Source organism: Poeciliopsis prolifica, unplaced genomic scaffold (assembly GCF_027474105.1).
Source record: "Poeciliopsis prolifica strain line A6 unplaced genomic scaffold, Auburn_PproV2 SCAFFOLD016, whole genome shotgun sequence".
NCBI classification, from domain to species: Eukaryota; Metazoa; Chordata; class Actinopteri; order Cyprinodontiformes; family Poeciliidae; genus Poeciliopsis; species Poeciliopsis prolifica.
In genome coordinates, this window is record NW_026562391.1 from 1826202 (window position 1) to 1842058 (window position 15857).

At 40.1% G+C, this 15857-nt stretch overlaps 1 protein-coding gene across 3 annotated transcripts in view; it reads right to left on the reverse strand.

Moving 5' to 3' along the window:
• The window catches only part of helz (helicase with zinc finger), a 51891-nt gene that overhangs the window by 5255 nt on the left and 30779 nt on the right, over positions 1-15857 (reverse strand). For all 3 annotated transcript variants that reach the window (XM_055041098.1, XM_055041101.1, XM_055041097.1), the window contains 14 exons: positions 15182-15300; positions 14038-14183; positions 12582-12729; positions 10004-10187; positions 9141-9369; positions 6906-7209; positions 4661-4706; positions 3779-3966; positions 3470-3674; positions 3275-3361; positions 2668-3165; positions 1628-1886; positions 836-1466; positions 196-439 (listed from right to left, as the gene is read on the reverse strand). In XM_055041098.1, the coding sequence (XP_054897073.1) occupies positions 196-439; positions 836-1466; positions 1628-1886; positions 2668-3165; positions 3275-3361; positions 3470-3674; positions 3779-3966; positions 4661-4706; positions 6906-7209; positions 9141-9369; positions 10004-10187; positions 12582-12729; positions 14038-14183; positions 15182-15300 (3288 nt within the window). The remainder of the gene's footprint in view (positions 1-195; positions 440-835; positions 1467-1627; positions 1887-2667; positions 3166-3274; positions 3362-3469; positions 3675-3778; positions 3967-4660; positions 4707-6905; positions 7210-9140; positions 9370-10003; positions 10188-12581; positions 12730-14037; positions 14184-15181; positions 15301-15857) is intronic.

Below are 15857 nucleotides of genomic sequence, written 5' to 3' on the forward strand. Positions count from 1 at the left end.
ATCATATGAAAGATTAAGCTTTAAGCAATAAAATGTTTTCCAATTTAAAAAATAAAAGGAGCCAAATTGTTCTTTACTAGCATTTTCTCTTTCATGCGTTTCTTTTCCTAGCTTAAGTAGCTACGATAGCATCTTTTATTCAACTAAAATAACTGTTTACAACAGCCCTACACACACACACGCACACACACCCACCTAGAAGTTCACGATGCTGAACTAGTTTGCTCGCTCCGTTGCATGGAATGTTCTGGAATGGACCGGGACCTCCGCCGTTGCTGGGCCAGAGGTGGTCATGGGGGGGGTAGCTGTAGGAGCCTTGCGGTTGCTGCGGGTGATCCTGGGGCTCGGGATGACAGGGGTGGGCTGGAGATGATTCATCCGGGTAGCTGGAGGAGATGCGGCGCTGATAGAGGGGCCGGCCTGGACCTCTCGGTTCATACTGCGAGGGAACAGAAGGACGGAGGAGCAGGAAGGTTATATTTATCTGCCTGGACATGACACTGACAGGAGAGCTCATCTAGAAACCATGCAGCTTATTCAAAGAGGGGAAGAAAGAGCTACAGAACGTGTATAGGGGTATCGATCCTGTATTAATATTTGCATTGGTCCTGATATTCTGAAAATTTACATTTGACCAAGGGTGTCAAGCTTTTAGTTTACTGAATTTTAATTTATTATTTTACTCCTAATTGCTCTGAGAAAGAAAAATAAAAAAAGAAGTTGTGTTATTTTTATGTGTTTCACCATTGTTTTAAGTGTTTATTTGATGCAAAATGATAAAATAAAAGACTAATTCAGCACCTTTATGTCAAAACAACAAACCAAGCAGGCGTACCTCATCTACGCTGTGGATGGCTGCGGCTGCTGATGTTCTAGGGGACAGAGGGTGGTAGGACTCAGAGTCCGGGCCTTGATTTTGTTGCTGTTGATGGTGCTGCTGCTGCTGCTGTTGCTGCTGGTGGTGGAGTTGCATCAGCACCTGCTCCGGCCTGCTGGGGTGAGCCATCAGGGGCAGTCCGTACAGAAGGCTATGACTCTGGTTCCCTAGGAGGTGGTTCTGCTGGGACACGGACGACGCTCCGCCATGGGGCCACTGCGCTTCCTGCAGGAGATACTTCACGTTCGATGGTGGGGGGCTGCTGCCGCCGGACTGCGCTGGTGGCTGATTCGGGTAGCTGCCGGCGTTGTACAGGGGATTCCCCGGGTGCTGCTGCTGCTGCAGAGCTGGGTTGTTGAGAAGGTTTTCGTTGAGGAGGTTCCGGCCGGTTTCGTGGGAGTACAGTCCTGTAGGAAAGGGGCCAGCATGATTGGACAGGGGGGCTAAGGAGGACGAGGGCTCGCCAGAGGCACGGGTCTGGGACTGTCGGTACTGAAGCAGGCGGGACTGAGGCGGCGGCTGCAATTCAGTCGCTTCCCGTGGTTCCGGCTGTTCCTGTGGGGGCATCTCTCTCAAAAGGCCCGGGTACCTTAAAGCAACGGGACAGAAATACTTTTTTTTTTTTGTTGAAATTTGACTTCAAGATGATGTCCAATCCAACAAAAACCCGATATTTCAAATGACCAACACTTAAAGATAAAACACAGAAAAGACGAAAAAACACCTTCTAGACTAAGGACTAAGGCTAACCTGGAGCATGCTGGTCCCGCGGGAGCAGAGGAAACGGCTTCGTCGTCCATATTGGCACTAAGCCCCCAGGTAGCAGCCCGGAGCAGCTGAGGGGGAAAGCGAGCCATGCCAGATTGAGCGAGGTGGGCGAGCTGCTGGGGCAGAGGAAAGGCAACACTGCCCTGGAGGAAGGGGCCTGCTGCTTCCCCCCACTGGCCCAGTCTGGCCGCCTGCTGCTGCTGCTGGCTCAGGGCTTCTAAAGTCAGGGGACTCTGGAGGTCTGAAAGGTTAAAAAATGTGGGATTGGTTAAAGTTGCCATTTGAAAAGCACTGACTCAATGAATTTCAATTATTTATTTGCATTTCAAAAACAACAATTTAGTAAAAAAGGCCGATCACATCTTACTCAAAACAAGGAATGACATGATTAATCAAATAAGTGATTAATTGATTGTTGAAATAATAGTGAACTAATTTAGTAATCGATTAATCGTTAACTGGAGCAGAGAGACAAAAAAAGAAGGCGGCTTGCTGGAAGAGCATCATAGTCAGAGCAGTAATGAAGCCAAAACTGTACAAAAATACAGACATTTAGATTTAAGATAATAAAAAAAAAGCTGTGTAAATATTTTCTACCCAGCACTTCTCAAATGGCCTAGTTTTGGCTTCAACTTAGCTCCTGCTAACTAGCTAGCCAGTAGGTTTATATTTGCAGCTTACCTCAAATGCCTCAAGTCATTGAACACAGTATGGAAGTGGACAGACATCTAAGCTTTGTGTCTTACATTTCTTTAAATTCACATAAGATATTTAAAGGCCTTAATTTTACATGCATAAATTTGAGACTTAATACTTAAATGAAGGTCAAATACCATTTTATTTTTCGCTTCGACTGTTGCATCTATTGTTTTTCCTAATGCACTATTTTGTTTTTGCCTGAGTTTTGACCAAACCAGTCACATGGTAGTTTTTTCACATATCACATTAACATTCTACTACTTTTGAAGCACAAGCATTTTACGTTTTTTCACTGACATTAAAGCTTTTTTTTTTTTACCCACCTAAACCGTCCAGACTTCCATCTTGTCCATCCTCCCCAAAGTTGCTGACCCTGTTGTGCTGCGGTAGGCCTGGGTGTTGCGCCCCCTGGTGGCCCATGTGAGTCCTAACGGTGCTGCTCATCTCCTCGGCCCCCGAAGACTCCGCCCCGTCCACAGTGGGCGATTGCACGGATCGGTGAGCGGCCACGGAACCGCTGAAGAAGGAAGCGTGGCTTCCACCGGTGAAGGCAGGACTGAGCTGTTGCTGCTGATTCTGTTGGGGCATCCCTGGATGTTGAGGCTGGCCGACCCGGTAAGGAAGTCTAGGAACGGGGTACTGCTGGGGGAAGGTTCTCCCGCTGGCCGGGTGCGGAGGAAAAGCTGGGCTGGGTGGTGCCAGGTGGTAGTTGAGGGATCTTTGGGTAGCTGAAGGGTCTTTTCGGTGAAGCAGAGCGTTCGGAAAGCCAACCAGACCCTCTGGTTGGGAATCTAAACTTCGATTTTGACCAGTGTCTAAATCTCCCTGCAACAAAACACACAAAAAAAGAAACTTTAACATAATCGTAATAATAAAGGAGCTTTCATAAAACATAAATGCGCATTTATACCCATCGACAAACGGGTAAACCTGCCTGTTTTTCTCTTATGTCTGCGTTTTTCCTCTCTGGCGTCTGAAGACGAGTCTGTTCGACCTTTGAGCAGCCGTCTCCTTTACCTAGAAGTCACAACATAACCGCCTTCAGTCAACTCAAGTGTTTCTCATTTTCAGTTTATTTGTAGCTGCAGCTGATTGCCCTGAAGTTTAAGCACAAGAGAAGCAGACCGTTCCTGATGAGGTCAGCCTGCAGGTCCTTCTCTGGGCTGAGCTGGGCCAGTCCTAAAGGAGAGGGGTGGGCGACGCCGCTATAAGGGATGGGAGAGCCTCGGTTCTGCGGCTGAAGCAGGTTTAAGTTGTAGGCCATGGCCGCCGGGTGGCTCATGATGCGAGGGTCCACAGCAAAGCGGTTCTGGTAACCTGGCCAGGGCAACTAAGGACGACAAAACTAAATCACGGATCAAAAACATTTTTCGCAGGATCACCGCACGCAGTGAGGGAGCAGATGACTAACTCAGGTTATTGGGGGAAACGTACCGACAGAGGCATGGGCATGACCACGTTTCCGCCGTACATAGCTGGTACGTAGAGAATGCTGGCTCCGGTGTGCGGGTCGATGCGCTGCACGGGGCTGGGCGACTTCCCTATGCCGGCCGGCGTGGCACCCAGAGGGGGCGTGAAGGCCCGGATCGGGTTTCCCATCAACACGGCAGGGCTGGATTGTACTAAAATGTGAAGAGTGACAAAAGAATTTAAAATGGACTTCCTTCAATGACAATGGCTATTTTCAAACTACAAACTTTTCTAAAAGTAGATAAGTTGAGGTTTTCTGGTCAATGTAGTGCTTTAATAAAAATTTAAATAAAAAAATAATACAAATGTATGGTAGAGATTTCTGTAAGCATCAAACCTTAAATGCAAAATTCATAAATGGATGGATTAGGGAAAGGATCCATAGAGGAGCATCTATTTTATCAATTGAACAATTAAGATTTCATTTTTGGAATATTGGGTTATTTTTTTCCACCAATGAAAAATGTAACCAGCATCATAAATGGAGTCAAATATTATACTGTCACAGATTGTCTTTTTAAAAGTCTAAAAGACTAGTGCAGCTTGCTGACATAAACTTATTGCGCTTCCCTAGAAAGATTATTATGTTGTTGGCTGCTTCGCTCTGATGGTGTCAACAGCCTCAGGCCTGTGTGTATCCGTCTGGGCTGCTGCATCTCAAGAGCCCATGCTGGCTTCATTTAGAGGGAAATAATATAATTGCATGTTTGTTGTTCTTGACTATTTTCTTTGCCAATAAAAATGGCGTGCAGGCAGGAACAAATCCCAAATAAACCTAAACTGACTATTTATTACAAATACACACAGTTCAATAACATAAACAACACACAGGCTTTTGATACTCACCGTATCCATCGGGTGGGAGGTGCTCGGTGTGGTTCGCCTGTTTCCCCTACAGGAAAGCAAAGCAATTAGTCATGAAACCATAGCTACTTTAGAACAGCAGGAAGGGGAGTCAGTGGGATAAGGAGTATGACGAAAAGCAGATTAATTACCTTACAGTTCTTAGTGTCTAATTTTTGCGTCACAACTAGAGGCGCACTGATTGCAGATTTCTGGCCGATTACGGATCTTTAAAAAGCCTGACCTGCTGATTCTGATTTTGGTTGATGGCGATTTTTTTTCTCTTTAGTCTGAAAAGTTGCCAAATGTAGAAACAAAGAAGCTACATTTTGCACCTGTTGGGTGACCGCTGTATAGAGCAAAAAGTCTTTTTGGAGGTGGATAAGATTGATGGATAAGACCGGTTTCACGTTCAAGTATCGGTCGATCATCTGTTTTGCAGCAATATTACACAAAACCTGTTTTACAGCAACCATTTCTTATTATTATTGTTATTATTTACATTTATAGTATGATTAGGCCTGTTACTATAAATTTTTTTGGACAATAAGATGTACCAGAATTTATTGCAATAAACAATATTAGTTGTTTTGTGACCATTTTCAAGTAATGCAATAGTAATAATTGTATAATAGTGCAACAACACATCATCAATGATCTATAAACTTTAAATTCTAATGAACATTTAAACTGGAAGACAGAATAATAATATTCAAAATAAATCAAGAAAATAAGGGAAAAAACAAATAAAATGAATTGTGAAAACTGTGTTAACAAAATTATCTTTCAAACAAAGAGGTTTTTTGAGACCAAAGCACTAAACTGAAGAAACAAAACTAAAAATTAAGAAAATGTATTGAGTTTCTTTTGATTTATAATGCGATGAATTGATTTATTGTGAAAGGCCTAAGTGGGATGTGGTTTTTAAAATGAACAACATACAAGAATTAAATTTTTCTATTTGAGATTTTTTTCCACGTGAAATCCAAAATCATTAAAATAAATATTCACTGGTCATTAAAAAACAAAATGTTCAGACGGGAAATTGGCCGCAAAATTCTAATAAGACCTACACAAACAAAAGTTACAATCTGGTTCTGGAAACATTTTTAAGTAATATAAACGCAAAAAGATGCAATTTTTAAAACTCTGCAGAATAACTTGTGCTAAATTTGACACAATCTGAATGCCCTGGTTGTTAAATGTTCAAGGTGCAATGACAGAAAGCACCCACTCTGTAGTTTTCTCACAGGCAGCTCAGAGAGTTGTGAAGTGTGCAGCGTAGGGAAGGAAGAGCGGAGCGGAAGCGTGTGTTTATCCCTAAAGCTGGCTGCCGGAGCCGGGGCTCATTAGGCCCAGTGGGTGACGGCAGCAGGTTGGCAGCTCTGCTGATTTCGTTAACCTTTACCTCGGGGCGGGCGGCGAGAGCAGACAGCCACACAAAGGCGATTTAAACCCAGCGAAACAATCTAATAAGAGAATCTTGTGTGGAGCACAACGCAGATTTCCAGTCTGATTTTTCACTTCATTTTTTATTTCTTCCTCGCTGGCAAATTGGTAATCATAAAATCATTTCCTGTGGTGAAAATTACATGGACTTTTTAAGTAATTTGTTTCCCACCTCCAGAAAGTGTAGAGAATTTTTATTTTTCTATTGACAAGAAGTTGAATTATTATGGTAATTTCTTTGCTGATTTGCTAAAGTATAAAAATATGACTAAATATCTAACTAGTCCTACAATATTTTCCAGATTAAAACAGATGTAAAATAAGACATTTATTTTTTTTCTTCTGATTTTTTGGTTTAAAATATTCAAAAACAAAATCAATTTATAAATCTGCCTTTTAGTTTGAGAGTCAGAGAAGAAAAACAAAGCAGGGGCTCTGCTGCAGTTTTGCATAAAATTATGCAAAAGTGAAACAATAGGTTGGAATTTCATTGATTCTTAAACAATTTCTTTTTTGGGGGTAAAGATTTGTTTATGCAAATTTCAGTCAGTACTGATGCATTTTGAAGAATCACATTGGAAATACGTTTTGCCTGTAACAGTCCTAAAATATTGAACCAGAACCAGAGATGACATTATTCTGTAAGTTAAAGAAAACTTTGATACTTGTGAAGCTCTAAAATAAAAACACTTATTATTCACACAGCAGACATTTTAAGATGTCTTTAGTGGTTTCAGTGTAATAACCTGTAACTCCATATTTCTATGTTCTATGTGCTTCTCACAGAAAAACTCAGTACCTTTGGAGGGGACTGCTGCTGCTGCTGCTGCTGCTGTTGTTGATGATGCTGTGCAGCCTGCTTGTTGGAGGCAGGCAGACCGTGCTGATGATGAGGATGATGGTGGGGATGAAGGCCTTGTGAGGAGGACTGGTGTCCCTGAAGGGGCCTGAGGGCCCGAGGGATGAACTCCGGGGCCAGCGGATTGAGGACGTAGGTCTTCTTGAGCTCCAGGGCCTCCAGCTGAGCCTTGATCTGCTCGAAGGTGATGCCGTGCAGACTGGAGTTCTCGTGGCAGATTGAGATGAAATGCTCCCAGAATTTTCTGGAAAGGAACCAAGAATGAAAATTAAGCCACTTCTAAATGCACATCAAAACATCTTTCAGTTTGTCGTTTTTAAGAGCAAAGTTTCCGCTGCGCCGCTGACCTCAACCTTTCGTTGCTGGAAATCTGTGTAAAGGATGCGCTCCTCCTAATCGCATCAATTTTACTGGATGCTGACAGGCTGACATTTGTCAACAGCCAGACAGTGAAAACATTGACATGTTATTTTGACTAGCGTTGGCAAACCGCAGCCATTATGGAGACGGTTGTGGAGGCTGGCCCACATCGATTCAAACAATGAGCCGACAGCAGGTTGGATCAATTACAGCCTGTATCAGAGTAAAGGAGCAAATTTCATCTAAGTTGAGATGAGCCAGAATAATCCCAAATGTAATCGCTGTTGTATTCAAATTAATTCAATTCCAAAATACTCTATCCAACCCTCGAAGATACCTAAATGCAACACAATTTTCTTCAAAGATTTGCTTAAGATTTTGACAATCTGCTAGAAGTCAGTGTTACAACAAATCTGAAGGAGCTTCTGATAAACTATATGTTGTGGGATAACGTCTTAAGAAGAGGGTGCCCAGGCATGTTCATCATTTTCTTGATTTTATGAAGATTTTTACATCATCTGCTCACCTTGAGGGGGAAAAAAGCCTCTCCCAAAAAAAGACAAACAAATCTTAAAAAGAATAAATCTGAATGTACGAGCTCCTCCAACATGCTGCCAACTTGAGCGGCAAAATTTTGTGCTGGAATCTATACTCTTTTTATTCTTCCTTCCTTAAACTCGTCTTGATTGGATATGACTATCAAACTCCAGCTCATATCGTTTATGTGTATTATGAGTTTTCCAGGCACACAGAGCGTAATCAAGTAACTATGTTAACTTCATTTGTTCAAAAACAAAATGGTGTACATATCAAATATGACTTAAAAGAAACGTTACCTTGTAACTTAACACCTTAAAATTGGATCCCTGTCGCTTTAAAAGCTCCTGCTCTTTCTGAAACTTCGCCTTCAGGAAGTCATCACATCATCGCTCCTCTATTAAGCCTTTAACAAGTGCAAGTAGCTCATATAATGAGCTCAGCTGATGCGCCGTTTCACCGCGTTTGCGAATTTCTGCTGGCTAGTCTGAAGGAGCCGAGTGGGGAGTTACAGGTGCCCCGTGAGCCGGCAGTTTCTCCAGAAGAAGGCGGAGCTCGGTCCACCCAGGCGTTTTTCACAGCTGAATGGTTGCCATGAAGACTAAAGGATTTCTGACACATGCAGCAAAGACTCAAAGCAACACTTCAGCTCTGTTTATGATGAGGGAATAACAGTATAACATGATGTAAAGCTCAAAAAAATAAATTTTACAAAATACTGTTCCTTTAAATGGAGCATGTGACTTTTCAGCAGAAACACAAATAAAGAGTACAGCCACTTTTAGCAGATTTTCTAGCAATTACGGTCTATTTTTGCATGAAGAGACTCACAAAACTAACTTTTTATGACTTGTTTTGATGATAAACCGTTTTTTTTCCCCCTTCAAAGTCCGCTCAACACAGACAACGAAGCTGCAGTGGTCCTTTGTGTAACATGACCTTCTCAGATATATGCAGATTAAACTGTGTCTTTTGCACAGTTTAAAGGAGACTAAACTGTGCAAAAGACAACTAAATCCAAAGTTGTTCATTTTCAAAAAGTTTCAAAATGAATGAAAAAGTACTATTTTCCATTTTAGCAAATGCTTGATGTAATATGAAAAAACATTAAATGAGCCATTTAAAAAAAAAAGAAATTAAACAAAAATGTAATTTACCTTTTAACACCAATGTTGTAGTAAGATTTAGGCTGTTATGCAGGAACATCAGTTTTTACCTTCTATTTAATCTACCAGCTGTTGTGTCAAATCTGTTAAATGACGGATTTGAAGGGATTACCTGCAGCGTCCAACAGAGCAGAGCGCTATGGGGTCTCCCACCACCGCGACCAGGGACTGAGCTCTGGTGATTGCCGTGTTGAGCAGCTTGTAGTTTGACAGGAAGCCGTAGTCGAGGTCCTCGGTCGAATCCTCCACCAACTGCTCTTTGCGTTTGATGGCGGTCTGCTTGTGCTTACAGGTATGCCGCGTCCGCACCGTGCTGAGGAAAAGCACTCGGAACTGTTTACCTGCAAAAAGACATTTTATTTATTTTTACCGTTATTACATTCATTATTTTACGGAAATGCATCAATTCAGCAGGATCCAAGAAAACATGTAGGTTTAGCAACAGAGGAAACATTTAATTTTGTGTTATTAATTCAAAGTAGGATTAAATGTTAACCAAGATGTCCCAGAAAAAAAGCCATCACCCTCATTATATAATTTAATAAAGGGTCAAATTTGGTAATATTGTGCGAGTTCTTGTTGCTGTATTAAAAAGAATACAACAAAATGACCACATTTGCGGAAAAACTGACATGATAATGTAATATTTGTCCAACTCTGGAGCTTGTTCATAAAACACAGGGATTATACGTGCAAGAAATGAAAAATCCAAGTGCTAAGAAAACTCTCCTTCCTGATTGCAAGCTGTGCATTGTTTCATGCATGAATAATGAGACATGAACAAAGCAGCTGGATGCAACACAAGCCAGAGCAGCAGAACCGAAAAAGCAAAAGAAACAAAATGTTCACCAATATTACAAAGAAAGGTGGAACCACCGACAAACCAGAATGAAATACCTTAAAGAATAAAGTTTTACGACATGTTTGTCATTTTCAGCCAAGCTCATCTTTTCTTCTTCTTCTTTTTTTGCTCACCTTGGACATTAAGCACTCTTTCGACGCTGACCTCGTGCATTCTCTTCTTTCGGAGTTCGGCACGAATGCGGAAAACCTGGTCGGCGTACGGCGACACCACCCCGATGCTGCCCTCGTCCAGCTTCCCCCAGGCCACCGGCCACTTCTTACGCAGCTCCTCCACTCGCTCCACGATCTCAAACACCTACGGAGTGATCGGGGGCATTGATGACTCCAAGTCAACGCCACAAGAGACTTTAAATATTTCAGCTCACACAAAAATTCTGTTATTTATTTTAGCCGACTATGAGCAGCTAAAATAAATGACACAGCCAGCTCAGTGGATGAATGTTGTGTTCAAACACGGCAGTAGAGAGAAAAAAGTATCTTCAACCAACCAAAATGTGGATGTTTAAAAGACAAACGTAAAACCTGCTGTAAGTTTTATGCTGAAAGATAACACCTTCACAGATGTCATCACGGTGAGATTCATTTGCAAAGTTTCAGTCATAAAAGGTGATAAAATCCAATAGTTTAGAGTCGTTTTAATGTGCACAGGCAACAACTAACCGTTAGTTTTGGGATTGGTTATTCTTTCCATTATTCCTGTGATTAACTGCATAAAAAATGTAAAACATGCACAGATTTTTCATTTAACCGCTTAAGATTATTTTATACAAGGTGAGAATTGGATAAAAATACAAAGAAATGATTCCATACATGCTGAGAGAAAGTTTTTATTGCCTAAATTTCAATCACATTCTTTTAATCTTTTAGTGAACGGTTGGTTATTTGTGGCAAAAGATGCATCTGTAGGTAAAAAGTACTTCTAACATCAACATGTGAAAAGTTCAGCTTTTCTACTCGACATATCAATAAGTCGCAAGTCTAATCTGTTGATACATTTTTTTTTTATTCATTTGTCATTTGCTTAATAGGAGGTTTCACTTATTTATTTATTCTTTTACAGAACTTGAACCAGGTGAAGCTGAAACCACTTGAGGAGTTCTGAGTACAACATACACACTGACAAAAAGTTTATTCAATCTTATGTGCAATATGTATGAATTTTTTCAACTGTTTTGGCTCAATTATTGCTCTGAATATGTTGTTCATTCAGCAGTTAACCTTTTCTTGAGTCTGTGCACTCCAGTTAACGATTAATCGATTACTAAATTAGCTGATTATTTCAAAAAGTGACCCATCACAGTGAATCATTTCAGCAGTAGATCATCTCTCTCCCCTCATTATAATGGGTGAAATTTCAGCAGCAATATGAATTTTCATTTGTTTTGCAAAATAAAAGTAACCAATTACCTTTGGTTTAATTTACTTTGATCAAGATTCTTTTGCTTTAATTTCTTATTGCTCATTAAGTGAAACCACATTACGTTGCTTAGTCCACACAATGATGGTTTCAACATACTTCTAAAAGACCTTTATTGAATAAAACCAAATCCCCCACTTTTTAAATTGACTTCACATGCCCTGAAATGAGACTTATGAGAAGAAAAGGAGGCGACACCATGATCCCTTACATACACCTGACCTGAAATAGCACTGAGCGAGTTTGGGGATATTTTTTTCCACAGGCAACATAAAAAACAGTATTATTTGAAGAACAAAGAGCGCTTTTATGACTTGCGTAGCAGTGAGGGATCAAAGACGGTCCATCAAAACAGGAAGCTGTGGTTTAATGAAAGCAGACTATCTGTAAATCCGGGGATATCAATGCTGACCCAAGTTGAAAAATGTCTGGAATATGAAGTGATGCGTTTTTGATTTGGAGTCGTTCTGACCTTAAACCTAATCATTTTGAAAGCATGAAGCTCATTCAAAAGTTCATTTATTTCCAAATTCCAAGATAAGAAATCACTTCAAATATCACAGTCAAGTCCGTTAGCTATTTATATTGGTCAGAATTCAGTTAGTGAGTTTTTTTTTTATATGCTATACAACTGTAAATGAAAAAGAACATATTTAAGTAAAAGTTTCTAAACTCCCTCATTGAATGCTCAGAGCCCAATTCACAATGTGGATTTATAGACAGGATTTCTGCAGGTTTTGACTCAAATGTAAGGTTTTTTAAGACCATAATGAAAGGAATTTATTTTGTCACAGAAATGTCCAAACGTCGACCAGTCAACTCATAATAAATTTGCACTTACCCAAGATAAGTGCAATTTTGTCATGTATTATTGCCAGCTCGTTAGCATTTTGACATCTAGCTGACAAAAATGAGTGTTAACAGTGAGTTACCGTTAGCTGCAACCGTCTCAAGTTACAGAAGTGTGACTCAAAGTCCAGCGAGAGAAAAAAAAAATGCATAGAATATATGAGATAAATTTTATCTTGACATGACTGTGATTAACATATTTAAGGCCAAGTTACTTTTCAAAGCAAGACACTTTTAAGACCTTAAGTTTAAGTACACAAATTTAAGATTTTTTTAAGGGTGAGCGGACACACTGGTAAGACAAGAATGGATTGTAGGTTTAGAAGAGAAATATTTAAATTACACTTGAAGGACAATGTTAAACCAATGGAAATATTTGTTTCATCACATAACTACAAGAAGTAGAAATGCTCCAACTAGTACCTCTGCATTGTTGTAGTAGGCAGTGCTATTCTTCTCCTGGACGTCTTCTCCTCTGGCTGTGAAGAAGGTCAGCGGGTAGAAATCCTTATGGCACGGCTGCTTCCCACTCGCGATTAGCTTTCCGTCGTAAAATAGCTCGGATGTGTAGCTTTGGGAAGGAGAAGCAGAGAAATGGCAGGAAATACAGGAAATTAAGTTCATGAATGAATATTTCTCATTAAAACTAAAGTAAATAATTGACACAGGGCTGCATATAAAGGCTTGAAGGGATTCGATGAAGAACTGCTCCTCGTCGTCAAACATGGTTTAATTGTAACAGAATTCTAACAGGTTTCACCAACTCAAATTTAAGACTTTAAAAGTGAACATTTTAAGACTATAACAGAAATGTACAAAAGAAATAGATTTTTTTTTTATTTGACCAAAGCTGTATGAGTTGCCAACAAATGTGAGCCAGCTGTGAAGACAGATGTCGTCCAGTCAACTGACTATTTAGATAGATACGAAAAGCTAGCCAGCTAGCAAACAAGCATTAGCAGCTTTTGCTTCACATAAAAAGGTGAGTGAAATGTCAGTGGGCAACTCAAACTTCTGCATCACAGAAAAGTCCATGTAAAATATGCAAAATTACATAGTTCAGCCACAACAAAATTTAAAACCTGTGATAACATATTTATTGCCAACTTGTATATTCTTTAATAAATTTAAGACACTTTAATGCCTTAATTTTAGATGCATGAATTAAAAAATGTGCTGACAGTTTTACCAATGCAGCTTCATTACTAATACTTTAAGGATGAGTGGACATCCTGTGTAACACAGGAGAAACCACTCACTGTTAAATTTGAAACCATCAAGGTTTGAAATGTGAATGTGAACAAAAAACAAAACAAAACAAAAAAACAGTAATAAAAAAATTTCTACACCTGTGAAATCTACTCTTTCAGCCAACATCCTTAATAATAAAATATTTTCAGCGGAAGAAATAAAATAGGAAAATCTTTCTTAATCATGCCTGAAATAGTGACTGATTTTAAAATAAGTGACGGTCTACATTTTCTTTCTGCTACTTTCCATGTTCCGTATATCAAAATCGCAATGAAAAACATGTTTAACAAAACAGTTTCTTTCATGTTATTGCAAAAGTCATTTTTCATTTGTAATAAAATCCTTGGTGAGAGGATGCTGGTGAAAATACCTTGATACAATGAAACAATTATCTTTAAATGTACTTCTGTGAAAGTCGACAAGAAGAGAGGAAATAACTTGTGTTTGTTGTATGAGAAAAATCCTTTCCAAATGTAAATTACAACCACAACAGGGTGGTAGTCTTCCTCTAGGAGACTCTGCTCCTTAACGTAGGCATTCAGAACAAGCAGAACCTCCCACTGCCTTCTTTAATACAGACTTTCCCAGAACTGATTTGCTGCCGGCAGCACTGAGTGCTCACACCTACTTGATGATAGCTTCGTGGGAGCGGTAGTTCTCGCACAGGAGGATGCGACAGGGAAATTCGGGGGGGTAGTGCTCGTACAGCCGGTCCAGCAGTGACACGTGCAGGTTGCGCTCCCGTGCAAACTCGCTGTACACAAACGGACTGAGCTGCAAAGTAACAGAGGAAAAGGGAAATTTGGTTCATTTCAAAATGTCACCCAAGGGCTTTGATTTCATTAAAGCAAAATTACATTTGCTTTAATTTCCGTTTCACCGAAGCGTCAAAGCTAAAAACGAGATTGAACAGAAAAAATTTAAATTACATCACTTGAGTAAAATCGATCAGCCAGAAAGCTGGAATTGGTGCACCCCTACTTTGGATACAAACTGCTTACTTTCAGTGGGCTTGTTTTATCAAAGTCCATTGAAAGCGAATAAAAACTGATTTCTTTTACGAGCTCAGCAGCAGAACTGCTGAGTAATACTTGACAATTGTACACCAGACGATTGGTAGCATTTGATTCTGTTCATCTTAAAAACCCAATAGATCGTTATTTAATCTATTGGGTTTGATTTAATCAGTAAAGGCCACAGTCTTCTATGAATATTAAATTAGCTCATATGTTGCAGAACGCAAAACTACTAAAAAGACAAAGTACAATAAAAGGAAACCACTTTTCTTCCTCTGCAAATGCAAAGAACCTGTTTTCCAGGTTAGGAAAGCAAATGGAAGGCAGAGATGTAACAAACAGAATCCTGCGTTTGCATCGCGTTTCTCTGTGTTGACTGAAACGGAATAAAAACGGAGTTTGTAAAACGTAATTATTTCACGCCAGACTCTCAGGATGTCTTTATCCCGCTCTCCCAGATAATACCGCACACTCCCTGGAAATCACAGGTTGAGGAAAATCTGGTTTTTAATTCCTATTGCTGGCGCAGAAAGCTCGACTGACAAGTCTTTGTTTCTGTTGTCTGTGGCCTAGAAAACTCAAGCAGGCAACAAATGTCCCAAATTTATTTATTTATTTTTTTAATATTAAATTCTTAAATTAAAAACATACAAGCATTTCATAGTGAGCAATATGTAATGCAAATTGAGTTTATAAGTAAAACAAAGCATTACGTTTTTATTTTTATTTTCAGTAAAACAAACCCTCCACCCTCACCTGCATGTGGTCCCCAGCCAGCACGATGCGGGTGGTCTTGCTAGCAAGAGGAAAAGGCATGATGGTTTCACACTCCATGGCCTGAGCTGCTTCATCCAACAGGATGTGAGAGAACAACCCTTTTGGGGGAGAGAAAAATAAACAAACTATTAGTTTACTCTCAGTCCTCAAAGTGCTGGACACTAAAAACGGAGAGAAATTTTGCAGAGTCAATTGGGTAGAAAGGTTGTTACATAACAGAGATGTATAAACACTCTTGAGTCAAATGAGTCCATTGTGGGTTTAAATTTCACCGAAGGACACAACGCATTCTTTGCAATACATTCCTAATTTGTATTTTTATTCTTTAAAAAAGGGGTTGTTTTGTTTATTTAAAAACCAAACCTTACGATTAAACCGCTTACGTTTCTTTTGTGCGTCAATAATGTCTCGACCACCATTTTTTCAACCAGCGATGAGACCGCAGTATTGGTGAGAAGGCGATGATTCCATGGTCAAACTTTGAGGTCCAAACCATTTTTAATCAATTGTGGCATACAGTGTCAACTGGATAGGGCAACCAACAACAAACAAATATGCTGACAGATTACAGAGAAATTGGGCGCCCAAAGGTAAAAGCTCAAAATGGCTACACCTCCTGAACACTTACGACCCGGCCATAATCCAACATCCTGCC